The following is a 24,912-nucleotide window of genomic DNA, read 5'->3' as shown; positions in this document are numbered from 1 at the left end:
GTTGAAGCCAATCTAACTTCTTTAGGGCCTGGGACCACTAGGGTGTTATTATTTATGGACCTTGAGGCTCTCCGTGGGGCATACCAGGAGAGGCGGTCCCGTAGGTATGAGGGTCCTAGGCCGTGAAGGGCTTTAAAGGTCAAAAGCAGCACCTTAAATCTGACCCTGTACTCCACCGGGAGCCAGTGCAGCTTGAAAAGCACTGGGTGAATATGCTCCCATGGCAGAGACCCCGCGAGGAGCCTCGCTGCAGCATTCTGTACCCGCTGGAGTTTCTGGGACAGCTTCAAGGGCAGCCCCGCATAGAGCGAATTACAGTAGTCAAGCCTGGAGATGACCGTCGCATGGATCACTGTGGCCAGGTCGGGAAAGGTAAGGGACCAACTGCTTGATGCGGCGAAGGTGGAAAAATGTCGCCTTGGCTGTTGCTGTAACTTGCGCCTCCATGGAAAGGGAGGCATCAAGGATTACACCCAAACTCTTAATGGAAGGCAATGGCACTAATTGGGCCCCCGCAAGAGAAGGGAGTTGGTCCCTCATCCCCATGCCATCCCGACCTAGCCATAGGACCTCTGTCTTCGAAGGATTTAGTTTCAATCGGCTCCCACAAAACCATCCAACCACAGCTTCCAAGCATCTGGTCAGTGTGTTCGGGGCCGAGTCAGTGTGGCCATCCATCAGCAGATAGAGCTGAGTGTCATCAGCATATTGGTGACAGCCCAGCCCAAAGCTCCGGATAATCTGGGCAAGGGGGCGCATAAAGATGTTAAAAAGCATCGGGGAGAGAATTGCGCCCTGCGGCACTCCACACACCAAGGAGTGGCGCGACGACATTTCCCTCCCTAATGCCACCCTCTGTCCCCGACCAGAGATAAAAGAGCACAACCAGTTACGGGCTATGCCCTGTATCCCTACGTCTGCAAGGCAGTGGTCCAGAAGATCATGATCGACCATGTCAAAGGCTGCTGACAAATCTAAAAGGATCAGCAGTCCTGACCCGCCTCGATCCAGTTGTCTACGGAGATCATCTGTTAGGGCAACCAGAGCCGTCTCCGTCCCAAAACCAGGACGGAAACCAGACTGAAATGGATCTAATGCCGATGTTTCCTCCAGAAACCTACCAAGCTGTTCAGCAGCCGCTCTCTCAATTACCTTACCCAGGTATGGAAGATTTGAAACTGGGGGGTAATTGGATAGGTCTAAGGGATCAAATGAAGTTTTTTTTAAGAGTGGACACACCACTGCTTCCTTCAATTCCCCTGGGAATGTCCCCGTGTCAAGGGACAAATTGATAATTTCAACCAGGGGGGTCCGCACAACATCTGGACACTCCCTAATCAGCCAAGACGGGCACGGATCAAGGAGGCAGGTGGTGGGCCTACCAACTTGGAGGAATCTATCCACATCAGTATGTGAGTCAATACATTTTGTAGCTAAAATATTTTGCAATCTGAACAAGCAGTCTTTCTAGTGGATTGTATCCCATGGGTCAGATCTGTCAGTCTTCCAAGTTGCCACTCTTAATGGCACCAAAATCAGCTGTCCTGAGCCCGCCACCTCTCTTTACCTCATAGTACGCCTGTGTCAGAAATGAGCCAAGATTACACCACATCACCTGACATAAAAAGCAGAAGAGTTAGTAGGGCCAAGTTTTGACTGGAGATGAGGAAGCTCCCACTGGATTGATATAATGGATCTTGGACAGGAGATTGGTTATATTAAGAGGCAGAGTTTTACTAAGGCAACGGCTGTAATGTTGGCAAATGAAGCTCTTTCTCCTGTCTTCCTCTCTTTGCTTTATATACAGCCCTGCACTTTACCTTTTGATATAAGGGAGGCAGTAAGCTAACAATATCACAGAGGCAAGGAATGCTCCACGGGTATTTTTAGGAAACCTGGGCTCAAATCTTTGCTCAGCGTCGAAGTCACCAAGGGGATGGGGCCAAGTCATTAAGTTTTTGTCTCAGTTCTTCTAACTGTCAAATGAGAATACCAATTGAAATGAGGATTTTAAGTGCTATGTTGCGATTATCTTGGTAGTGCGGTGGTTTTCAAACTCTCTTCACAGAAACATGGGAATTCCTCAGAAGCTTATTGGTAAGAAGCTTTGGAAACTTATCCACCGTTAGCAGTCCTCCTCTGCAATATGCGGCTGAAGGAGAGTTTGTGTGTGTTTTGACTGGGTCTCCAGGCATTGATGAGGTCAGGCATTTTGCAGAGACCTCAGGGCTCATTTCATTTATTTATTTCATTTACTGTATATCCCACCTTTTCCCATTATGAAAACCAAGGCAGCATCCATGGCGTGCCCAGGTGGCTTTCCCAGCAGACCTAGATCTATTGAGACCCAGAGCTGGTTTAAACAATCATTTCCTCTCTCCACTTGCTCTGTGAAGGCAATAGGGGCCTCTTAACAACTTTTAGTACCCTTAACAAATTACAGCCCCCTGGATTCTTTGGAGGAAACCATGACTGTTTAAAATGGTTATGATACTTCTTTAAATGTATACTGCAGATGTGGCCTCAGTTGACCCCCTCACTTAACAGCATTTTGCTGTATAACAAAAACTTTTTAGGTTTTTTATATTGGTATTTTTATTTTTTGCTTTCCAATGCTTTTGTTTTATCAGCTACACCTGTCTTATTTTATTATCTCTGGTTGTATGTATTTGACTGTATCCAGTGCTCAGAGTACACTCACTGCAATTAATGACCATTTCTTACTTAGGTCCATCCATTTCAATAGGTCTGCTTTGAGTAGAGCTAGCATTGGATACAACCTATTGTATTTCCTAGAACATTAATATTTTATAGTGGATTTCAATTGTTGTTAGCTGTCCTAAGTAGTATGTAAGTGCTAGAAGGGCAAGATCTAAATGTTCAAGGCAAATCACAACCCTTGTAGCATTCTGAAAAGCTAAGGGTGCCATCCCAAAAGCAAAGGAGAGAAGCCCCCTCCTTCTTTAATCTAAGCACTACATGGCCCAAATACTAAGAAAGGTACCACTTCGCTTTTCTTGGAGCACCCAAGAAGACCAGAGACTACACAATAACATTCTCAAATCACCTCTTCCAGATTAAGGGGGACCAACTAAGGGTGCCTTGTGCAAACTCCCCCCAGAATCCTGAAGCTGGAACTGCATCCTAAAGTGCATTCTCAGTTCATCTGGAGCAATGCCAAATCCCTGTGAGGGTAACCAGCATCCTTCACAAACCATGCATGCCCCCCTAGAATGCATCCCAGAATCCTTTGCAATGCAGAGGGGTTTGGCAGCACACCAACAGATGCTGCTGCCAGGGTTCTCTGGGGTCAGCAAGTTTGAAAGCCAGTGGCCTTAATCTCTCTTTCTTCATCCCAGTTTCCTCCCTTGGGTTTTTAGCTGCTGATTCTTTGTTGTGGTGCAAAAGCTGCTTCTCCCTTTGCATGAAAAGACCTGATCTAGCTGTTTTTCAGGGTAAGGATGTCTAGGGTAGCCCATCTCTGGCTGTGGATTAACTTTCTCCTTCCAAAATGACTCATATGCCTACATCGAAGGGCCTGTTTTGGCAACTTAAGCCACATTTGATCAAGAATTATTATTTTTTCTTCTACGGAGGGATGGGGGTGGAGAAGAGGAGGAGGAGGCAAGCTTGGCAGCTATGCTAGGATTTAGATGATTTAGAAGTAATGGAACATTTCATTTTGATTTACATATAAAATTGATCCACTAGCTGTTTGTCGGAAAAGGCACTGAGAATCAGGACTGAAGGGCGTTTGCCAATACGTATGTTGCCCTCCTATTTCCTCTCCTCTTTGAGTGGAGTAGAGCATCTGTGAAGATACCCTGGCATTGCTTGCTCTTGCAGAGTTAAGGAGGTGACTCTTGCCTGCATTTCTGCATGTGGAAAGAGCATCCTAAATACCCAAGATACACTGGGGCTCAAGTAGCAGATGGGTCCTCCTGTGAGCTGGCAAGGACAATCAAGTTGTTGGCAGGGAATCCCACAAGGGAGACAGTCATGCACATCCCCAGCAAAGGCTGAGAGCCAGGATGACTGGGTTCCCTAGGAATCAGTGGGTCCATCTATGAAGATTTCTGGGCTCTTTCAGAGAGCAGTTGGGGGGATGAAGAATGTAGGAGCAAGACCTCATGAGATCTTTTAGAATGACAGAAAGTGCTTGTGGCAGGAAATGATAGGGAAGGCTAATACCTTTGAGCAAAGAAGGCTTGAAAAGGCAGGATGCCTAGTTGACCGGGGATAGTTCATAAGGGGTGCAGCTGAGGAATGGGAATGCAGACAGGTGAGAATTGGACTACAGTCTGAAAAGTATATCACAGTGAAAGCAGCTGACCACTACCCCTTTCTGTGCATGCATAGACACACACACACACACACGAGTTCTCCTGCTCTTTGGTGGCCATTCACCCAGCAAATCTTCAAAGACAGGCAACAAGGCGGAGGTGGGGGAAGGTTGCATTCTGTAGGGCCCCCAGGGCTCGCGGCCAGTTCCTGCCATCCTCTCCCAAGCGCTCCAGTTGCCCTGGGCCAGAAAGGCCATTTGCAGCAAGTGCAGTGGAGGAGCAAGGATTCACTTAATTGGACAGGATCTTGGCTATGCATCGAACATGGCAGAGGGAGAAAAGGGGGAGGCCCAGGGGGATGTGGTTGCTAGAACATCTCCTAATGCTATCAGGGAGACACATCAGCCTCTGTCTCACTGCATCCCGCCCCTCATCACCCGGTGCACTGTTTTATATCTCTGCTCATTGGTAGGAACTTCACATTTTCCACCTCAGTTCCTCACATCCAAGTGTAAGTGCCTTTCTGTCCCCATGGCAACAACTTCCCCGCAACTTCATCAACTAGGTTTATGCCCTCACTTCCGTACACCACGCTGGTAAGGGTCTTCCCTCCTGCTGTTCCACCAGTCATATTTCCACAACACTACCCTTCCCAGGGCTGGTCAAATACATTTTTCTACCTGAGGCAAAAGGCAAGATGGTGTCCCACCCAAATTGCATATTCGGAAGCTGAGTGGGCCAGCAGCTGAAACTTGCTTCAACACTGATGAGGGCAGCCTAGTGGGTGCATGACAGGTAATGTGGCACACACATACCTATTTTAGAGTATAGGAGAACAACCAAAGGGTTCAGGAAGAACAGATGGGCTGGTTCCACAGCATCTGCTGGGGTGATTTTGATCTCTGGGCTAGGAAAAGCTTCTTAGGTATTTTCTGTGTATAAACAATAGCCCTACCATGAGGCAGTGGTGGACCTTAAGAAGGGTAGTGTGCTCTTCGGGTGCCAAATTGTCCAACCAGCCCCAGTTCTGTTTGTCAGGCTGCTTTCAAAGGCACAGGAGGAGAGCCAATAAAAAAAAAATCTGGCAATCCTTTGGATAGGTTTTCTGTGAAGTAAGCAATCCATTTGATTTATTTTAAGGCAAAGAAGAGAAGTATACTTCAGTTTGGAAAAGGGAGTACATAAATCTTTTATATAAAAAAAAGATGGGAAGGTTCAGGAAGTGGCTGAGCCATGTGGAGAGGCTGCTAATTTTGTTCATTGCACTGGCCACTTTTTATTTGTATTATATTATTTCAGCATTTATACCCCACTGTCTATGACAGTCATACCCAAAGTGGCTTACAAAAGAAAACTTAATGCTACTTATTTCATTTTGGCCTAGTTAGACTACATTTAGAGTACTTAGTTTAGCTCTGGGCACAAGAGTTTAATAAAGAAGGATGTTGACAACAGATTCTGAGGAGAGCTAGAAAGACGCGAAAGGGTCGAGAAGACAAATCATGCCAGGAAAGGCTAAAGGAACTGAGTATGTTTAACCTAGAGCTGTGGTTTTCAAACTGTTCCTAGAAATCTTTTGCGACATGCGGGGATTCCACAGAGATGTGCAACGTTTACTCAGCCAACAAATCAGTGCGGAAAAAGTCCCCGAGGGCAGCAATATGAAATTCACTAACCTAGGGGGAAAGTTCGAGGGGAGAAGAGTATATGCAACAATTGACAAGTATTAAAAAATGTCAGAAAGAGCAGGAATAGTTGTTCATCCCATTTGCTAGAAAAGAGGCTAAGAAGCAATGGGATTAAATTTAGGAGCTTATCAGATGACTGGGTTTGGGGTGGATGAACTGTGTTCAATACACATGCAAGTGTTGATTATTAGTTGCACAGGATTCTTCCAGAAATCTTTAAAAAAAACCAAAAACATTATTTGTTTCAGCACATGATTTTGCCAGCACTCAAACACCATTATTGTGATATTGGGAACATGCAATTTTCCCATCTATAGTGTGTGAAATTTGATTGTGCAGTGTAATAGGAACCTGATGGATAAGTTTGCCTGTGACACCACTAGCGTGAAAGACACATCACCTTCAATAGTTTCCCATGACCTTTCTGAAATTTTGTCTTTAATGTCATTTTTTTGAAATTAAAGGCTGCACTATGCCAGCAAGGGAGTGTTTCAGTCCTTTACTTTGTATGCAGTAAAGCTCCCTCCGGTCTGCAATATTGTTCCACAATTTCATGAAGCCTTTTTCTCTCAGAAAAACTGTTCTCTGCAGGGGCAACCCTGTCCCCCTTTCTAGAATAATTGCCTCACAAGATAAGATATAATTATCTATGTTAACCTACAATAACGTCACCAATTCTACTGATCAAATGATAGGCGTCATTATCAGAGGGGGAGAACTTCCCTTCTGAAAGTTGTTTGATCAAAACTGAGAGGCTTGATATGGAGCATTATCTTAAATGAGGACAACAAAGATGCTTTTATTAAGGGATAGCAGCTCTTGATATTCACATATCAAAAGGCCATCACAAAATGGATATTATTTCAGACTATTGTAGCTCTAGGAATGAAAACCTAAAAAAAACCCCTCCAAACCCAAATGTTCTTTATCTGTACATTTTTACTTGGTAGCCACAACAAGTGTATGAGCTACTTACTATGTTTTCAGTTTGATTAATGAACTGTGCTAAAAATAAATAATGCCATTTTGTAGCTGCTTTCTTTCAGAACACTTCTGCACTACGCATTTATTTCATCTATGATTTTCTTCACAGAACCTGAGAAATGTTTTGTAAGAGGTTCCTAGTTCTTCCACATAATACAACTCCCAAGTTTCCCTTAAAGAGTGAATCACTATTCCTATCACAAGCGACACTCCACATATTACAAGAATCCTCATAATCACATGTTAACAGAGACAACAGTTTCTTCTTTTTACCCATTTGCTTCAGCAAATCTTAATGTGAGTTCAAAAGGGTAGCGAAATAGGTAATCAATTTACATCAATTGAACTTGAATGTGGCCCAAATATAATAATAGCAAGTGGAGGAAAGTCCAAAGTTCATTTTCTCAGAAAGGTTTAGCTGACCCGAAGTTTTCAAAAGAGTTTAAATCTAGCAAGATTTTTTGAAATTTTATTTCTACACTTTGGACATTGATCATCATTTATATATTTTAAGGCAATTATGCAAAGCATCAACTTGCTCAATTCAGTAATGTACATCTGATTTGCAGAGTACATACTTTAAAAACTTACAGCAGGATTCATTAAGATTAAATGGTGTAAAGTATTCCTGCTAGAAGAATATTGATTTGATTACAGACAGGCAAATTTGTGTTTGCCTAAGAATTTGCTCCACCCACCTACACTCCCAAAAAATATTTGTTGTATCTCAGGATGGGAAAGGTAGCTAGGTGGTTGTTTTGTTTTTTGTCTGTTTTTTGAGCTGGGAATTCTGAGGAAGGTGCAATGGTACTATTGAAAAGCCAGGAGTCTAAGGTTTCTTCTTACTTCTGCGTCACTTCTCTTTTTTCCAATCTCACCCCTTTCCCTTATCCGTTCACAGATTCCAAGCAGAATGGTGATGCAGCAAATGCAGCATTGGCTAATGAGGACTGCCCCACCATAGACCAGGCTCTGTCACCTGAGGAGAAGTCACCCGTCACACCTGGCGGTCGGGAACGCTACAACCGTGACCGAGCCTGCTTTCTCCTCTCCACAGGTGACTTTGGTCAGTCACCTGATGGGAACATCCGAAAAGGTACATACATGTGCATAATTTTTGCCCTGCCTCTTTCGCAAGATAATCTAAACAAGTAGTCCAAGTACAACATCTCCCTTCCCCACCACCTCCATAACCCTTGTCATAGCAAAACCTCAAATTGTCACATTTCTGAGGTAAAAAAAAGGCAACTGCTAATGTGTACTTTGTTTAAATATAACCCTGTCATGAGGGTTAAAAGGTCATGAGAAATTAAAATGAGGCAGATGATGCCCTAGCAACTGGAAGGCCTCAACTTGCCCATCTTTGCTACCATAGCAACAGCATCCATCGTTCCAAGAACAGCGCCCTCTAGTGCTTCTTTTCAATTGGCAACCCGCCAGCACAATTGATCTTGAGCAATTTGGGTTCAAATTGGGGAGGGAGAAGTAGGTCCTCCCCTTCCAGCGTTCCCAGTTGCTTCCTGTGATTTTCATGACCTCCAAGATTACCAGCTCAGCCCTGTGTTATGTTCCCTGCACACACACCCAGCTCCATTATCACATCCACTCAACAAATAGATGCTTTTTTGGTCAGCCCTTGCTTTGTGTCACTCCCCCATCTCCTTCCATGTTTTCTCCCTTACTTGTATCATTCTGTCCCACAGTGACTGTAGGTGCTCTTCACATTCCTGACGCTACCATTTTGAAGGAAACAACAGCAGCAAAGAGTAGACTACCTTATTTTCAGTGACTAGTTGTAATGAAAATCCTACCAGTATTCTCCCTCCTACCCACCCTTGCCCTGCTGTTGTTGTCCTTTGAATAGGAAAAAAAACAGACTTTAACCCAACTGACCTGGTTTTAAATCCTTACTTAAACATGGACCCCATAAACTCCACTCCCCATCTATAAAACGGGAATAGTAATAATAAGCTACCTCTCAGGAACGCAGTCAAGAAAGATTCTGTTTGCTGTGAGCCTTAGGTAGGATGTAAACCTAAGTGAATAATGAGTCAAAAATAAATAAGCTGGGGTGTGTTTTCCATTCATTCATTTTGGGGCCATTTCTTGTTTTAAAGCTACCTGTGCAAACTCTCGAAGTTCAAAATGTGGTTTGACAATTCTGGGCAATTGTAGTTTCATGAGAAATTGCCACCAATGTAGTTAGTGCTTCTACCACTGCTCCTCAATTTCTCTTAAAGTGTTCTCATGACAAATCCCCAAACTATTTCAGGACTCAGGTGAAGCTAAAGAGAGATTTGTTGGGGCACCAGCTTCAGAATACGAAACTATGCATTTAGAGCTCGATAGGAAATGTTTATGTCCCTATAGAACTCAACCTAGAATTTCAGTCTCTCTGCTGAAAAAACACAAATTATGTACTTTAAATAGGATCATTTATAATTTTGAATATTGTGAAAGTTGGCTATAATTGGATAAGGAAGCCAATGCAAGGCGGAGTCGGTACAGGATACAGGGATGAGGAACATGGATAGGATGTGGATAAGATTTCTTCCCTTGTCTGTTGAAAGTCTCTGGACCTGCCCCTATTAGGCTTTGAGAATTTGTCCTTCTGCACTTTTCTTCCATCTGTCGTTTATTTCAACCCAACAGAGGCTTATGAACTTGTATTTTTTTTACAAAAAGGAGGCTAAAAGGAGATCAATTTCAGATTTCTGAAAAGTGGTACTACCAATATATTTGTTACAAATTAATCAGTTTAATAGGTTCTCATGGTCATTTATACATATTAGGATTCCCCTTTTTTAAAAAAAATAACAACCTTTAAAACCACATTTCAGTCATCTGCATAGACAGAAAAGCTAGTTAGGGCAGGGCAGTTAGCTATTAACATTGAAAGGCATCATTACAATTTAGAATTTACAATTTAAACACTGGACTGCTGTCACTGATCAATCTGATTTCAGTACTGCTGGAAAACCTACTAATAGTTCTTATGAGACCTCTTCCATTTGCAGTCCTCCATCCTAAATTAGGCGAGAGCCAATCTTAGTTTTGCCCATCTCACTGTGGAAAGGTATGGGAGAACATTGCCCCTCTGGAGAGGAATCAGCAGCATCGTGTGTTGAGTGTTTTATAACTGCTGGTCTAGCATCTGTCAGAAGCTGATCTTAGCAGCAGGCAGCCTCTCGAACAGGGACAAGGTTGTGCCTGTCACAGCAGGGGAACAGGAGGAGGCAGCAAATGAAAGCTGACGAGGTATTTACTTCCACCGAGGGAGAGAACACGACAGATGTTCGAGGTGTTACACAGCAGGGAGAATCGGCAAGAAGCAGGCAAGGAGCAACTACAGAGAGCTCAAGGGAGCAGCGACTTGTCGGCTTGCCACTTGTCATTAGGTCCAAATCTTGACAATTATCTTTCTGGTCCACAGCTTTTGAGACATAAAATAGGTTTTGGTATAGGTATGACATTTTATTGGGAAAACTTCATTTGGCATAACAACATGCAGACCTTTGAATTGCACAGAATTCTTCATCAAGCAGAATTAAGGTTATCGCTTAGTTGAAGAGATTGTAGTCTATCAACCAACTGAGTTTTAATAAGTCAGCTTGGCATATGATGACTAAAACAATAGCTTTGAAGAAAGGAAGTGTACTTCCTTTCGGTTTTGGTGGTGCGTGTATATGTTACAGCAGGCACTGGCGAATGGTTTTTCTCAAATGGTGTTGGTTGTGCACCATTTCAAATTATTATTATTTTAAGAAAACAGTTGTCTTACTAACTGGCAGTGTCTTTTTAGTCAACTAAAAAGGTTTTTAATTACTTAACCAGTTAATCAATTTGCGGTTTCAGTCTTGGGCAGTCAGTGTCAGGAAAAGGAAGCAAAGGGACCACAGGTGCACAACAGAGTTCTTCTTGTCTTACAAGTCACATGGCTCATATAAATTGATGCAACAGTCAGTTTCCAGCAAAGGGCAGAGTCTCCCAGCTTTCCTGACTAGCAAAACAAGTCTAAGGGCTGATCCACACTTACTTTTTGCCCTGTGTCTTCTTGGGCATGGATCTGCACTTTCCCTGTCTGAGAGCTTCCCCCCCCCACCACCACCACTTTCCTCAGGAAAACCTGCTCCTTAATGCTGAACCAGAACAAACAGCAACTCAGGTTTTCCACAGGACAGTTTTCAGTGGTAAAGAGTGGGTTTTCGCAGGGAAAGTGCTGGGACCAAAAAAAAAGCACTCAGACATGGAGATTTAAAGCACAGACCTGTGCCTAGAAACGTGACACAAAAGGAAGTCTGGATGAACTCTGAGTTTCACCTGGTCCCCCAACGCTTATTGGTGAAAATACCAGGACTGTCACCAAGATTAAAAGAAACTCTGATGATTAACTATATGAGTTTTAGCCAATTAATAAATTTAGATTTGCACAAATTTGAAAATAGGTAAAGCAGTACCTCTGAAGGGGATTTTTTTATATACATCAGATACGTTTGTATCACAGCAGGTATTTTAGAAGAGAGATTTTCACATGCATACTATGCGACTATGTGCAATAAAAGTGGAAATGCCTCTTTCAAGTGTGTTTGCAATATGCAGTTGTTAAGGATGCCTGCATTAAAACTAATACCTTTTTTGGGGGGTGGGATCTGCTATCTGATTAATCAAAGCACCTTTTTAAACCAAGCAGAGATTTTTATTAAATGATTAATGTAACTGTTTATTGATTAAACATTGTAGTGCTTAGGAAGAAATTCATTGCTAATGTGACTGATCTGCCTATAGTTCCCTCCATTTATCTGAAATGGGTAGCAGGGCATATTTTGAATCCATCCCTGATATCCTTGCAATTCAATGCATATCTACCTAGAAGCAAGTCTCACTTAGTTCAATGAATGCTGGTTAGTGTTGTCCGTTTTTCAGCCAAACCTGCATAGGTGCCTCTTTAACTGCTGTTTGTTCTGCAACCATTAGCAATTGATCATGCATCACTGTTTGCCAAAAAAAGCTTCACCTGCTGTTTTCTGTTTATAAAATTTCTGTTAATGGGCCAGAGGGGTCCTTCTACACCCACCTCACCTCCGCTGATACTCAATTCTAGTTACTAATGTAAGATTACTGAGGAATAGGGTCATGAGAGACTGAGAGAAAGTTATTCCTGAAGTTCAGGAGTAGCCTACTCAAAAAATATTTTCAAGGAGTCTTGTGACATCTTAAAGACTAACAAATGTCACTGAGCTCGAGTCCATGATAGCTTATGCCATAATAAATTTGTTGGAATTTAAGGGACTACAAGACTCTTAAATTGTTTTTGCTTCAAGAGATAATATAGCTACCCCTCTGGAATTTATAACAAAATACTTCGGCACTTCAAACACAATCCATCAGTAAAGGTTATGTTTACTGTACTCACAATTACAATGCAAGAACCCAAGTGCGCTGTTCAGCCAAATGTATTTTGTATTTAACAAGGTAGCAAATTGTAATTCCCAACCTCTATTGAGTCTTTTGTCCTCTCATAGTCAGTGTTAGGCTTCAATCAGCTAAACAAACAAACGTACCCCAAAACTTTGTTCTTCTGATTTTTTTCAGGTCTTAATTAGAGCCTCAGGCTTTACTCAGTTAATCAACTAAATGCTTAGTTGATTAATATGGGAACTAGTATTAATTGGTGGAGTTGACAGTGAAGTGCATAATCATATTTTGATCCCGATTGGCTACTGTAATAGTGAGTAAAAAAGAAAACACTCCTTTTGTTCTACCAAAATGTGTAACAGAGGGAGTTTTAGCAGAATTAGCTGCTTGTATTCTTGCAAGGGAAACTGTCCCTGGCGGAATTTTTTTTTTTAATATCTGCCATCTGATTAAAATAAATCTTTGTTATTATTCATAGGAGTTTTAGTTCATTAATCCATCAATCAAATATTTACATGTAGGAAAACCAACAGAGGCATACTTGTCACAGAAGGTATCACCTTGGAAAAGGCACTTCCTCTTTCTCATAAAGGAGGGAATGCAAATGCTAAAATGGTGCTTACTTTTGGCAGTCTCTCTCTAGATTTACATTAAAGCTAATTTCTAAAAAATTAAAATCTGATGCTTAATAGAACAGTGCTTTTGATCAACAAATATTTGCACCTGATTACCATAGGTGGAATTCAGGGTGTCATAGTGGACAATTTTTGTTTTAATTGGGTAAAGGTCTACCTAGCCATGTGTGTGCACTAAAGAAAATATCTACCTCTGTTCACTGTATTTGACCCCATTTTCCTTTCTTGGTCCTCCAAGCAAACATGGAGAAGCAGACAATGTTGTCCCCTCCCCACGCTTGGCACACTTAAGCCAGTCTCAGTGGTCCCAGATATGCCAGAGTGCATTCTGGGATATCACCTAGGAGCACATGTGTGGGCGGAAATGTCCTTGGCAAAGAGCCACAGCAATCTTACCACCAGATTAAAAAGATGTCTGGACAAGCATGAATAAAGCGATGGTGTTATTGAAATACCACTTGGTAATTTATCACATCACAGCCTCAGGATAAACACGATGCATGAAAAGCAGACTTAAGGCTGCAATCCATTAACCAGGCACTGTGGAGAGAGATCACCTGTTCACTTATATGAGGCTCCTTTTGGAGTTATATGGGTTTTGGATTGCTGGATAAGAGAGAGAAGCAAAGGGCCAGAGGGGAGAAAGCCTATTGTTCATAAGCAATTGCTAATTAATCCCAGTGTATGTAAATTAAAAAAGGAAGGGAAACCATTGCTCTGATGTTCTTGCTTACTAGCTGAAGTATAAAGCGTGCTATGGCACCCTAGAGCCTAACAGCACAATCCTAACCACATCCACTCAGAATTAAGTCCTGTTGAGGACTTGGGCTTACTTCCAAGAAAGTGGAGTTAGAATTGGAGCACAACTAGTTTACTGTGTCGATAGCCTTTTTCATCAGCAGGCTGGTAGTTTTCCGATGTCTTGCCCTGAAGTAGCCCTTTCCATGTCACCTGTTTCTCCCTAGAAGTTCCTGTGCATTGGCCACAGAACCTCTCTGTGTCGCAGATGGTTCTGGGGGATATCCAAGAACTCCGTATGCTCCAACTGCTTCTGTTTATGACGGACAGCCCCTATTTTGGGTTAACTGGCCTTGGTAAATCAGTGTCCCTATTTTTGCCTTGTGTGCAGTGCACAACCTACCATATCACTCACTGCAGGTGCTGAGGTATACTTTGGGTTGTGATCCATTACTAGTTACAGATAGGTAGCCGTGTTGGTCTGCCATAGTCAAAACAAAAAAAATTCCTTCCAGTAGCACCTTAAAGACCAACTAAGTTAGTTCTTGGTATGAGCTTTCATGTGCATGCACACTTCTTCAGACAGTTTTGTGGTTTCAAATATATCTTTAATCAAAATAACAACCGCCTTGTGAAGGTCAAGCTATTGCAGACTAAAGAAATGAAGCATGCAATGGACAGAGTAGAGTCTTCATTAACATGCAGTGGAGGGCTCTTTTGAATGAGGAGCATGACAAGCATGTTCCTGTTTTCATCTGTGAAATGCTTGGCACCCAATCAGTTCAAACTGGACATCAGCTGGGGCTGTTAAGCCAATCTGTTGCCCCCATGCAAATGGAGAGTACCCTTCTAGAGTGCTTACAGCATCTTTCGTATGTTTGCAGTTAAGAGATTAGACCAGCTGTTCATCTGGGATTTTAATCTACAAACACGTTTTTAAAAATACTCAATGTACTGTTCATTTGCATACACTTATTAAGACCTAAGTATGTGAATATTCACTGACGTATGCTTTTAAATCAAATATAATACTCAGGGCATGACCACTGCTGATTTACTTATGGACATTAATAAATCTCAATGCGCGCAAACTGTAACAAAATGTTGGAGGTGAGGTTTTAGTCAAGGCACACAGCTACAGAATCTGGTTTCAGTAGCAGGGCTCATTCCCGGAATACATTACAGTAAGATAAATAGAATGTCTGAGCATGTGCAGAGCATCAGTTCCACTGAATAGCTGCACAGTGTTATGCCAGATTTAATATTGGGGAGCAGAATTTTTAGGGCAGATAGTAGGGGGTGTTTTGTGCCCTCATACCTCTTAGAGATTAAGTGCTCTTTGCATCCTAATCCAAATGTATGCAAATTAACAGGGGAAATAGGCCACTGCTTTGTGCATCATTGTTAATCCAGAGGTCTGCAAATGGAAATTTTCTTATTGCATAGCACCAAGGCTGAGCATGCGCATGCGCACACACACAATAAAATAAAATTAAAACTTGATATGGACAGGGAGAGAGATCAAGCCGAGGACTTCTGGGTTAAACATTATGCTAAGTAAACGAGGGAGTGGGTCTTCTGTTCAGCATAGTAATCATGTTTCCAATGGGGTGGTGTAGTCCATCCTGTGCCTTGCAATAGTCGCCTATCATATTCCCTGTAGCTCAGAATATAATGGATGTTCCTTCATGGGAGGGTAGGGGAAGAGAGAGAGAGCTGTGTTCCCAGCTGGTGGAAAATTTAGGACATTGGTAGCCTGGCCAGCATGAGGAGACTGCTGAATACCATCTGCACCACAGAAAATTTCTTAGGCAAGACAGGATGGGGCTGATGGGAGTGAGTCACAGAATCATAGGGTTTTATTTTGTTTTAAGCTCGTGTGCTGCTGTTTCCTCAGTGCTGCACACCATTATTTTCTGGGTCAGTGCAGCAGTGGAGCATATGCCCGCGCTGCCCAGGGCGGGCGAGCTCCCGAGGGTTGTGTTGCATGGAGGGTGCCCTCCCGGGTGCCCAGAGTGAGCCGCCCATGGCGGACATTTAGCACGCTGCCCGCCCGCGACTCCCAAGCCTCCCCCAAGCTGTCAAAATGAGGGGGAATGGCACCGGCAAAGCGGCGCAGCTCCTCCCCTTACCCGTGGGTGCCATGCTGAATGTTACCCCCCTCAGTGAGGGCACCCAGGGCGGTCTGCCCCCATTTCCTACACCCCATGGTCTTGATGTGTCACAAGGGAGGCCTGTTTGATTCCTGACCAATGCTTTGGCCATTGTAGGGAAGGTGCTACAGCTAAGTGGTAGAGCTCACAATTTGCACACATAGCCCCAGGTTCAGTTGCTAGGATCTCCTGTTAAAAGCACAGCTTTTCTCTTCTTATTTAACCATTATTTCTAGATTGCCTCCAAACAAAAACATCTACAAGATGCTGTATGTTACTCACTTTTATTATATTCCACCTTTCCTCTAAGGTGGTCAAGGCAGCAGACAAGCCACCCTTATTTTCTTCATCACCACCATCATCATCACAAAGTAGGGCTGTGCTGACTAATAATCACTGACTCAAGGTGAACTCATTTTTGAACTGGGATTTGAGGCTTCCCCCATGCCAAGTCCCAACAATAGTACCTTACTGAGGACATTGCTAAATAATTTTGTTGCTCGTTCAGATAGATTGGGAATAAAGCAAGCCAGCAAGCAGCAGTGAAAATGACGTGACAGAGATAAGCACTGCTGGAGTCTACTGTCCCAAATCAGGATAAGCGTAGCAGGAGATCACCTGCCTGTTTTAACAAGAAATTAATTACAAGCCAAGTAACAATAAATAAAATATGCAAGCAGCCTTGTTAGTTAATAATAATAATAATAATAATAATAATAATGCCACATTTATTAAACAACAGCACTATCCAGTCATAATTAAGTAATAATAAAGCAATGAAAATTATAGCTGTAGTTTAAAAACAGCTTAGAATGATTGAGGCAGAAGCCTGCTCTGTCATTAAACATGACATACTAATGGCCCTCCACTTCCTCTCTGAAGCCTGCACAGAGAATTATTCCCCACCACTTTTATCCTCATAAACCACACAGTTAGGTTAGGCACAGAGATAGTGCCGCCTAGTGAATTTCGTGGTTAAGTGGGGATTTGAACCCAGGTCTCTCTCATCTACGGCAAGCGTCCTAACCATGACATCATGCAGATTTACCTCTTAGTGGTTAGAAGCTAAAAGCTAAAAAAGCAGGACTCCTGAGGGAGGGAAACCCAATGTATACAGGTGAGTCTGGGCACCAGGAGTCCTGAGCTCAGGTTGGGAGATGGGCAAGAGAGGGGTGAGGGGTGGGAGAGGGGTGTTTCACAGCTGTGCCTTCCTCTACTTCATCACATGCCCATCTTCAGTGCCTCCTCCTCACACATCCTCTGTCTGTTTCTCCTACCCCCTTTTCATTTCCATCCATTGCTCCTACCCCCTATCCTTCCCCCTCTACCCCACTGCCCACCAAACCCGGGCCCCATAGGCGCCCGCCGCCTGCCGCAGCCAGCATCAGACTCCTCTGCCACCTCCTGGTACCTGCATGACTACAATGCCAACGCGGCCCCCTGGAAGCATGAGTAGGATGCCTGGAATGCAGGGAATTGGTGAGTAGGCTCCCCACATCACCCCACTCCCCACCCCATTACTCACTCTTGCAATGTAGTCCTACTTGTCGCTTGCCTTCCCTGCAAAACTCGCCACCATTGACCACTTTGCAGCTCCCCTCCTCCAGCACCTAGAGTTACCAGCTGCATTTCTAGTAGGACTCAGATGAAGAATAAAGCAGTTGAAGTGAGGAACCAAAATGTTCCACCCATAGTTGCATGGAGAGGAAAGCAAAAATGAAAAAATGCCAAGAAAGAAAAGATGCAACCATTTTGGGGTTCATTGGAGAATGCAGGAGAATGAGGTCATACTAGAACCTGCTGGATCACTACTAACCTACGTAGCATCTAGCTGAATCCTCAGGATCTCCCTGGAGGAAGAGGACTGGGCTTTATTGGTTCTCCCTGGTGTGGTGGGCATAGTAATGTCAAAATAAGGCCCCTAAAAGCATGCATAAATTAAATAAATTTGCACATTTATATAGGTTGCAGGTTTCAATCCACCCCCAGTTAGTGTTGCTGCATTGAAGTTATCTTGGCACAGAATGCTGCTCTCCATTTTTACTGCAGACTACACATAACGCTGAGTCTCTGGGGCAATTCCACCAATGCTACCTGTAGGGTTTAAGGGAAGCCCTGTTAGATCTTCCCTTCTCCTTCTTTTTCTTGTGCTACTGCTGCCATTCAACTCTTCTTTCTGAAGGAGTTCCAGGTGGTCATTCAACACCATCAAAAACGGATCAGAATTCTAGTCAACGATTTCTAAGCTGCTGATCCTCTTTTGTCTGTCCTGGTCCTGAATCACTGAACAATTTCCAAACTCCAATATTAGGAGAGAAACTTCTCACATGGTCTGACTTTGGTACCTGGCATAGGGCGGAGGCAACTGGATGGTTCTGCCCCCAGCACCCCCCTTCACTTTGGCTCCTGGCAGTGGCACTAGCCTCGCATACCATGCTCACTTGCTGATTGGCATATCTGACAGCAGGAGTGCAATACGAGGGGGATGCCCCTTTAGCTCTTGTTGCCTTATAAGTGCACATGCTGGTGAACACCATGGAGAGGAGGGGGACCACCCACCCGCCTCTCTCTGGCACTTGCTTGCAGGGGTGTTACACTTTTGGGCAGGCATAGGCAAACTCTGGCCCTCCAGATGTTTGGGACTACAATTCTCATAATCCCTGACCAGTGGTTCTGTTAGTTAGGGATGATGGGAATTGTAGTCCCAAACATTTGGAGGGCTGGAGTTTGCCTATGCCTGCTCTTGGGCTTACCTGTTGGTAACATAACGAGTCACTGTCATCAGGCAAACATGTTCACATGCATGCACAAATCACAGAATCATAGAACTGTAGAGTTGGAAGGGACCCTGAGGGTCATCTAGTCCAGCCCCTGCAATGCAGGACTCTCAAGTGAGGGTAGGCACTAGAGGGCATTAAGAAGAGCCTGCTCAGGCAGCCCCATAAACCTGGATCCAGCCCCACTTCTCTTGAACCACTTTCTCCACCTCATGCATCAATTTATAAACCCGTATTACTTCAAATTTCCATGGAGGGAGGAAGGGCTCTGCCTGTGTGATTTGTGCAAAGCTGTTTAGTCCTGCCTTTCTCAAAATCCAAAATGACATGGTGATTGGAATGAACTGAAACCTGTCCTTGAACAGACACTGCACACAGTCCCCCAGAGGCCCTGCATATGTGTGAAATGCATTTAGCATACAGTTGCACAAAAAACACCCCCTTCACTGAACAGTGAGAAATTCTGGAGGCAGCACCAGTGGGCTTAATTTCCTTTGGATAGGAAAGCACTGGTAGAGATTCACTAAGAGTGCCTTGGTAATATTTGTTTGACAAATATACCAGCAGAATATAAGTGGAAACGAGCAGGCACTGCTACAGGGAGAGAGCATCTTGGGCAACCCCCAGGCTCCATCACTCATTTCAACGAACTCCACATAGAAACCCTTTGCTCTGAGCCTTCTGGACTGCTACTTTGTGGTCGCTCACTCTGTTCTCTCTCTCTCTCTCTCTCTCTCTCTCTCTCTCTCTCACACACACACACACACACACACACACACACGGCAGTCCCACTGTTCACCAGAAAAAGCATTACTTTCTCCATGTTCTGATAGGTATCTCAGGGCGCTTCCAGACTGTCACCATTTTGGGGTAGGATTCAGTCACATAGTGGCAAATTCAGGCTGTGCAATTATAGTTGCTTGGGAAGTCTTGCACAACAAACCTGTTGCCCCACCCCGCCCACCCCCAAAAACGGAAAGTGACAGAAAATTACACTGGAAACTTAGGGATATCACTTGCTTGACTCAGCACTATCTATTCTCCCCACAAACAAATCAGGGGGAATGTGCTGATAGAGTCTAATCTCTCAACAAACAAATCAGAATAAATGCTCATTAAACAAGTAGTGTAGAAGTGACCTTGTTCAAAGGACCAGAGAGATTCCTCTCCTATCTAGTGGCCTTCTCCTGACTAGTAGCGTCTGTTGATCAGCCAGCCATTGACCAGTCATCCTAGACAATTAATGAACAGTACATTACAATGAAATGCTGATAGGTTGGCAGACCCTGTCATAGTCTTGTAGAGTTGGAAGGGACTCCAAGAGTCATCTAGACCCCTAGATCCTTTTCACATGTACTACTGGCAAGCCAGGTCTATTATTTTTAAAATCACAACTCAAGCTTAACAAAGTAAAACAAAAAATGAAGAGCCCCTACCCCAAGGAGCTTACAATCTCAATTTTGACAGTGAGAGGGACAAAGGGGAGAGGCAAGGCAAGAAAATATGAATGCGAGTATATGCCGTTATGTGTTCTTAGTCCCACCACTCAATGGGAACATTCTGTATAAGTGTGCAGCTAAGACTGCAGCTTAAGTTTCAGGTAGGGATGAGGTCCCTAAACCAGGTCCATCATGAAACAGCTCTGAATTCTGTTTGCTTTGAGGGGGGAGCTCTATATTTCTACCCTTTCCCCCACCTTTCATAACTCTAGGCACTCAGGTGTCTTTACAACCCACCCACCCCGGTATCCCATGTGCTTGTGGCTTATTTCATATTATCTGTTTTCATTTTCAGGGCAAATATTGCGCCTGTCCACAGAAGGGAACACGATTGGGGGGCCCCATAGCTCTGGATTTGAGGATGCCCATAGAGACACAACAGGGTGGGGATGAGTGCAGGAGCTGTACTCCACAGCACACACACACACAGAGTAAAGAATCATGCTCAGAAGATGAAACTGAGGTGTTGCTGGAGGAGTCAGCAGGGATGGTGAGGAAGGGGGATGGGGGGAATGAAGTGCACTTGGGAGTGTGGGCTTGATTTGGTGTAAGGCTAGAAGCATAAAAGGAAATAGGGATAGGTTAGCACAAAGGATAAGTATATTTGAACTGCACAAGGACCTATTAAGATGCTGGGCTCCCCTCGTGTTCTCCCCAAAGATGGGCTGCACCAATATTTGATTCCAATTAATGCCCCATTTCATACGTCTTGTAGGGTCCACCCTGTATTCTCGTAACGCCCCGACCGCGTGAGCCAGGTACGTAACTCGCTCCACACACTTTAGCCTGCTTGTTTTTTGCACCCATGGGGAATATTTTCCATTTTCCACAGGGAGCCGTTTGGGTGAGGCTGACACCTCTTGCAGCCTCACCCCAGCGTCCAATGCATGGGGGTGGGGTGGGAAAGTGGAGGAGAGCATCAGAAAGAATGCCTTCTTACACCAGACTTGTGAAAAAGACCATTCTAGGGTCTCCATACGTCCAGAATTTCCCAGACATATCCGGAATGCTGCAGTTGGAAGCAGTGTCTGGGCATAATCTGCTAAAAAAAAAAAAAAGTCCGGGAAAATCCAGACATATGGCAACCTATGTTGGCACAATGTTGTTTTTTGGTAATTTTCCTTTAAAAAATTTCCTTTAAAAATCCTTTCTTTTGTGAATTTGCCAAAAGAAAATTATTCAGAAATAAAAATAAATAAATAAAGCACAACAACTGGATTTTCACTGTTTGAAATATGGCAACCCTAGTTGTTTGCCTGTCTAATCTCCTTTTCTTATCCATCTGTGGTGTTAAAGAAACAAAAGCATCAATTTAGGTGAAGGTTGTATGCATGGTTGCTTGGATGCAGTTCTTAACTCACCCCAGATGACAAGGTGAATGACTAATTCTGCCTGCCCTTGAGGTTTCCTAGGATTAGCTACACACTCCCCCATCTCCAGCACCTTGGCCCTTCCTAAACTGCTGTCCAACGGGGCTGGTACCAAAAAGCCATTATTGCAGATCCTGTGGCTGCACTCATCTCCCCATCTGTAGACAATCTCCACTATCCTGTTTCCTGGTGCAGATTGCCATGCATATGGAATTGAGACCTATGTGCAAAATCCTATTTAAAAGTGTGACGGAGATAAAGGTGCACCTTTGTTGTGGTTGTAAAATCAAATTGTGTGTGTGTGTGTGTGTGTGTGTGTGTGTGTGTGAAGAAGAGGTAAGTGTGAAACTGGGCAGCTGGTGAACATGTTCAAAAAGTGCTGCATGCCAGGGAAGCTCTGCTCTCCATCTGCACATGCAAAACCTGGATAAGCAAATGAAAGGAAATGTGACAAACACAATCAAAGTGTTTGCACATCTGCATTTGTACCTGTTTGCAGGTGAAGCTTTTTCTGCTCTTGCAAAATGGGCTAAATGTGCAACTTGCTGCTGGGTTGCACAATGGTTATGAAGACTTGCATGTGCAAATAGAAGAGATAAGCTCCGTGTCTCTGAAGTTTTGTTTCACAGAAGTGACTTCTATGTAGGAAACATCTGTGAAGCAATCCTCAGAATGTGCAAATTTGACTCTCATGCAAGTGCTGCCTGTGCCATTGAAAAGTGCACCTGGCAGCATGAGGAATGTGCACTTTTGCACGTGCCGTTTTTCTCCCCCTCCTCATTCCCATTGTGTGCATCAGTAAGCGTGCATCAGTTCCTTGCAAAATTAACCCCCTTTCTCATGCACACAAAGGAAGTGAACATTGCTCTTTGCCGCTTGCACAACCTGTCCTGCTTAGCATTTTCAGCGCGGTGTGATCAGATCTCCGTGTCTTTCTCTGTCTCCAGCTCTGATTACCGCCTGAGACTGGCTGGGCATGTGAACTCCAGCGCCCCCCCGGAGGCAGGTCAGCCCTGCTCAATGCTTTCAATCCAATCTCAGCGTGTTGTCGCTTCTGCTCCTGGGGTGGGCTGCCTGGCAGATGGGAATCCTCAGGGCATCACACACTGTGCAATAAGGTCCTTTTTCTCCACCCTGATCAGAGCTGAGTTGGGAGCACTTGTTCATGCAGGGATCCTTTGTGTAGTGGTTTTGAGATGCAGCTGTCTCCATGGTGGAGCAGCTCTTCCACATGCAGGTAAGCCTCACTGTAAGGCTTTCATGGGCAGAGAAACTGGGCCTTGCTTTGCAATAGGTTTAATGTGATACCCTGAAGAGAAGGCTGGCATCTCTGTATTGCATACTTTAAATATCCAGTAACATGATAGTCTGGTAAACAGAGCATGCTGTATAGACACTGCTTATCTGCATGCATAACATAACACATTACATGGCATGTAGTTTGCCACAGGTGTACGTGGTGGCATGTTTTCCATGTGCATGTTATGCAGCATAGTTTCTAAGACATCCTACTCCAACACACAGTGTGCTGCAGAAATGCACAGCACATATATTGACATGCCACAGACACGCAGGGTCACAGGTAGTGTTCTGTAAACATGGTACATGAAGATTCACCGTATTCATAAATATGCATACACACTGTTTATAACTGTGCTACGTATTGGTCCAGCACAGCACATGCTTGCATTTGTGGTTCATGTGTTAACACACTAGCAACACATACTTCGTGCATTCTGATAAGGAGGTCCACACGGCAGGCTTCCACAGCCCAGTGCATTCTAAATGCTGTTGGACTACAGTTCCCATCATGCTTCACCACTGGCCATGCTGGCTGAGGCTATTGGGAGTTGTAGGCCAGCAGCATCTGGAAGGCACCAGATTGGGGAAGGCTGCACTGTGATACATGCTTGGCCACGGGCAGAATATGCAACCTCTGTTGATGTCATTTTTGCATACTGCTCCATCAGACATTCTGATTAAATGCATACTATTAATATCCGTACACATATCTGCTCTAGTTCACAGTCTGCATCGTACCCAGTACCATGTTGTTCCAACACATACATTTTATACATAGTTCATGCTACCAACATAACGCAGTCTGTTGTGACCTCCAAACCCATGCATACATATGTGATTACATGTTATTCAGCTCCGAGGTGTCCTTTATTATGTACTCCGATGGCAGATCAGTGACATGTAAGTATCTATTTATATCTTTATTTGTTTTTGTGTATATAAGCTTTTCTTAGAGAGGCTCCAACTGTGTGTTGTCTGCACTGTAAACTGCAGTCCCTTTCCTTGGACGCTGCTGTGACTGAACACACCACATGTAGTGATCACCTTCTGCCCCTAGGTGCCATGTAGGATGCCACGAGGGCACTTACCTGTCCCCTTTCCACACATAATATGCTAAGCAACTATGTTACAGTTCAAAACAGGCTCAATTCCCATGCATCTCGTCCCCCTGGCCTGTTTTAAGAGGAATGCAAGCACGGTGTACATGTTTTTGCTTGTGTTGCATGCCTAGCTTTCTGGGGAACCTCTCTGTGAGCATGTAATGGGGGGCAGTGAGGATTTCTGCTTCCTAGGGAAACAGAGGAGAGATGTAGGAAAGGATATAGGGTGGAGCAGCAGGAAGCCAGGCTAGGATTCTCCAGAGAATGAAAAGCATATAGTCAGTTCCCCACAGTACAAGATCAGCTTATATGAAAGTCTATTTGCTACTTTTTCTAATTATGTTTATGAAAAACCCACCACAATCTTTAAATGGCAATCATGTAAGCCAAGCCAGTATTATTATTGGCAATGATAATTTCAGGAGGCTTTTTTGGGGGGGGGGGGCAGTCCCTTGGGAAAGACATTCTCAGTGCTCCCATCAGCCAAACAGGCCCGCTTTGTTCTGCTTGCCACTGTTCCCACTGCCCATTTCCTGGCCTCTCCCTCTGTGCCCAATTCACAGCACTTTCCAGAGGGAAAAGGCAAAACATGCAGAGGTTACTGCAGAGGCATGTAGAGGTTCTCCTCACCCATATAAGGAAGATGAACAGGCTGCATCAACAGCAGAGAGGAGGAGCAATCAGGCTAGGAGGCTCTGAGGGTCAACAGTGGCAACCCTTGACAGCAGCCCTAATTATTACGGCTGCAACATTTAATTGATTAATCAGGTAGGTTAACCAACTAAAGACAAGTATGGCTTTTTCATCAAAATTATGATTTGGGTCGAACACAAATTCATTCAGATTTAATCAACTAAGACTTATTTAACTGAATAGTATCATAGAATCACAGAGCTGGAAGGGTTATCTAGTCTAACCCACTGCAGTACAGGAATATTTTGCTCAATGTCTGGCTCAAATCCATGACT

At 44.0% G+C, this 24,912-nt stretch overlaps 1 protein-coding gene across 7 annotated transcripts in view; it reads left to right on the top strand.

The window, feature by feature from the left end:
- The window catches only part of LOC310829504 (voltage-gated potassium channel KCNC1-like), a 64,286-nt gene that overhangs the window by 25,547 nt on the left and 13,827 nt on the right, over positions 1–24,912 (top strand). Inside the window, exons 4-7 of one of the 7 annotated variants that reach the window (XR_014557293.1) lie at positions 7,857–8,051; positions 17,255–17,375; positions 20,888–20,930; positions 22,490–22,548. Coding sequence is in view for 4 of the 7 variants with exons in the window: in XM_083708061.1 (XP_083564187.1) it covers positions 7,857–8,051; positions 17,255–17,352 (293 nt within the window). In the remaining 3 variants the exon portion in view is untranslated. Of the gene's footprint in view, positions 1–7,856; positions 8,052–17,254; positions 17,376–20,887; positions 20,931–22,489; positions 22,549–23,697; positions 23,717–24,912 lie in introns of those variants that run through there. The other 6 variants (XR_014557295.1, XR_014557294.1, XM_083708064.1 and 3 more) reach the window with 6 other exon arrangements.

This window comes from Podarcis gaigeae (assembly GCF_964106915.1).
Source record: "Podarcis gaigeae genome assembly, chromosome: 13".
NCBI lineage: Eukaryota > Metazoa > Chordata > Lepidosauria > Squamata > Lacertidae > Podarcis > Podarcis gaigeae.
Note: the sequence above shows the minus strand (reverse complement) of the source record. Positions and strands in the feature narration are given on the sequence as shown.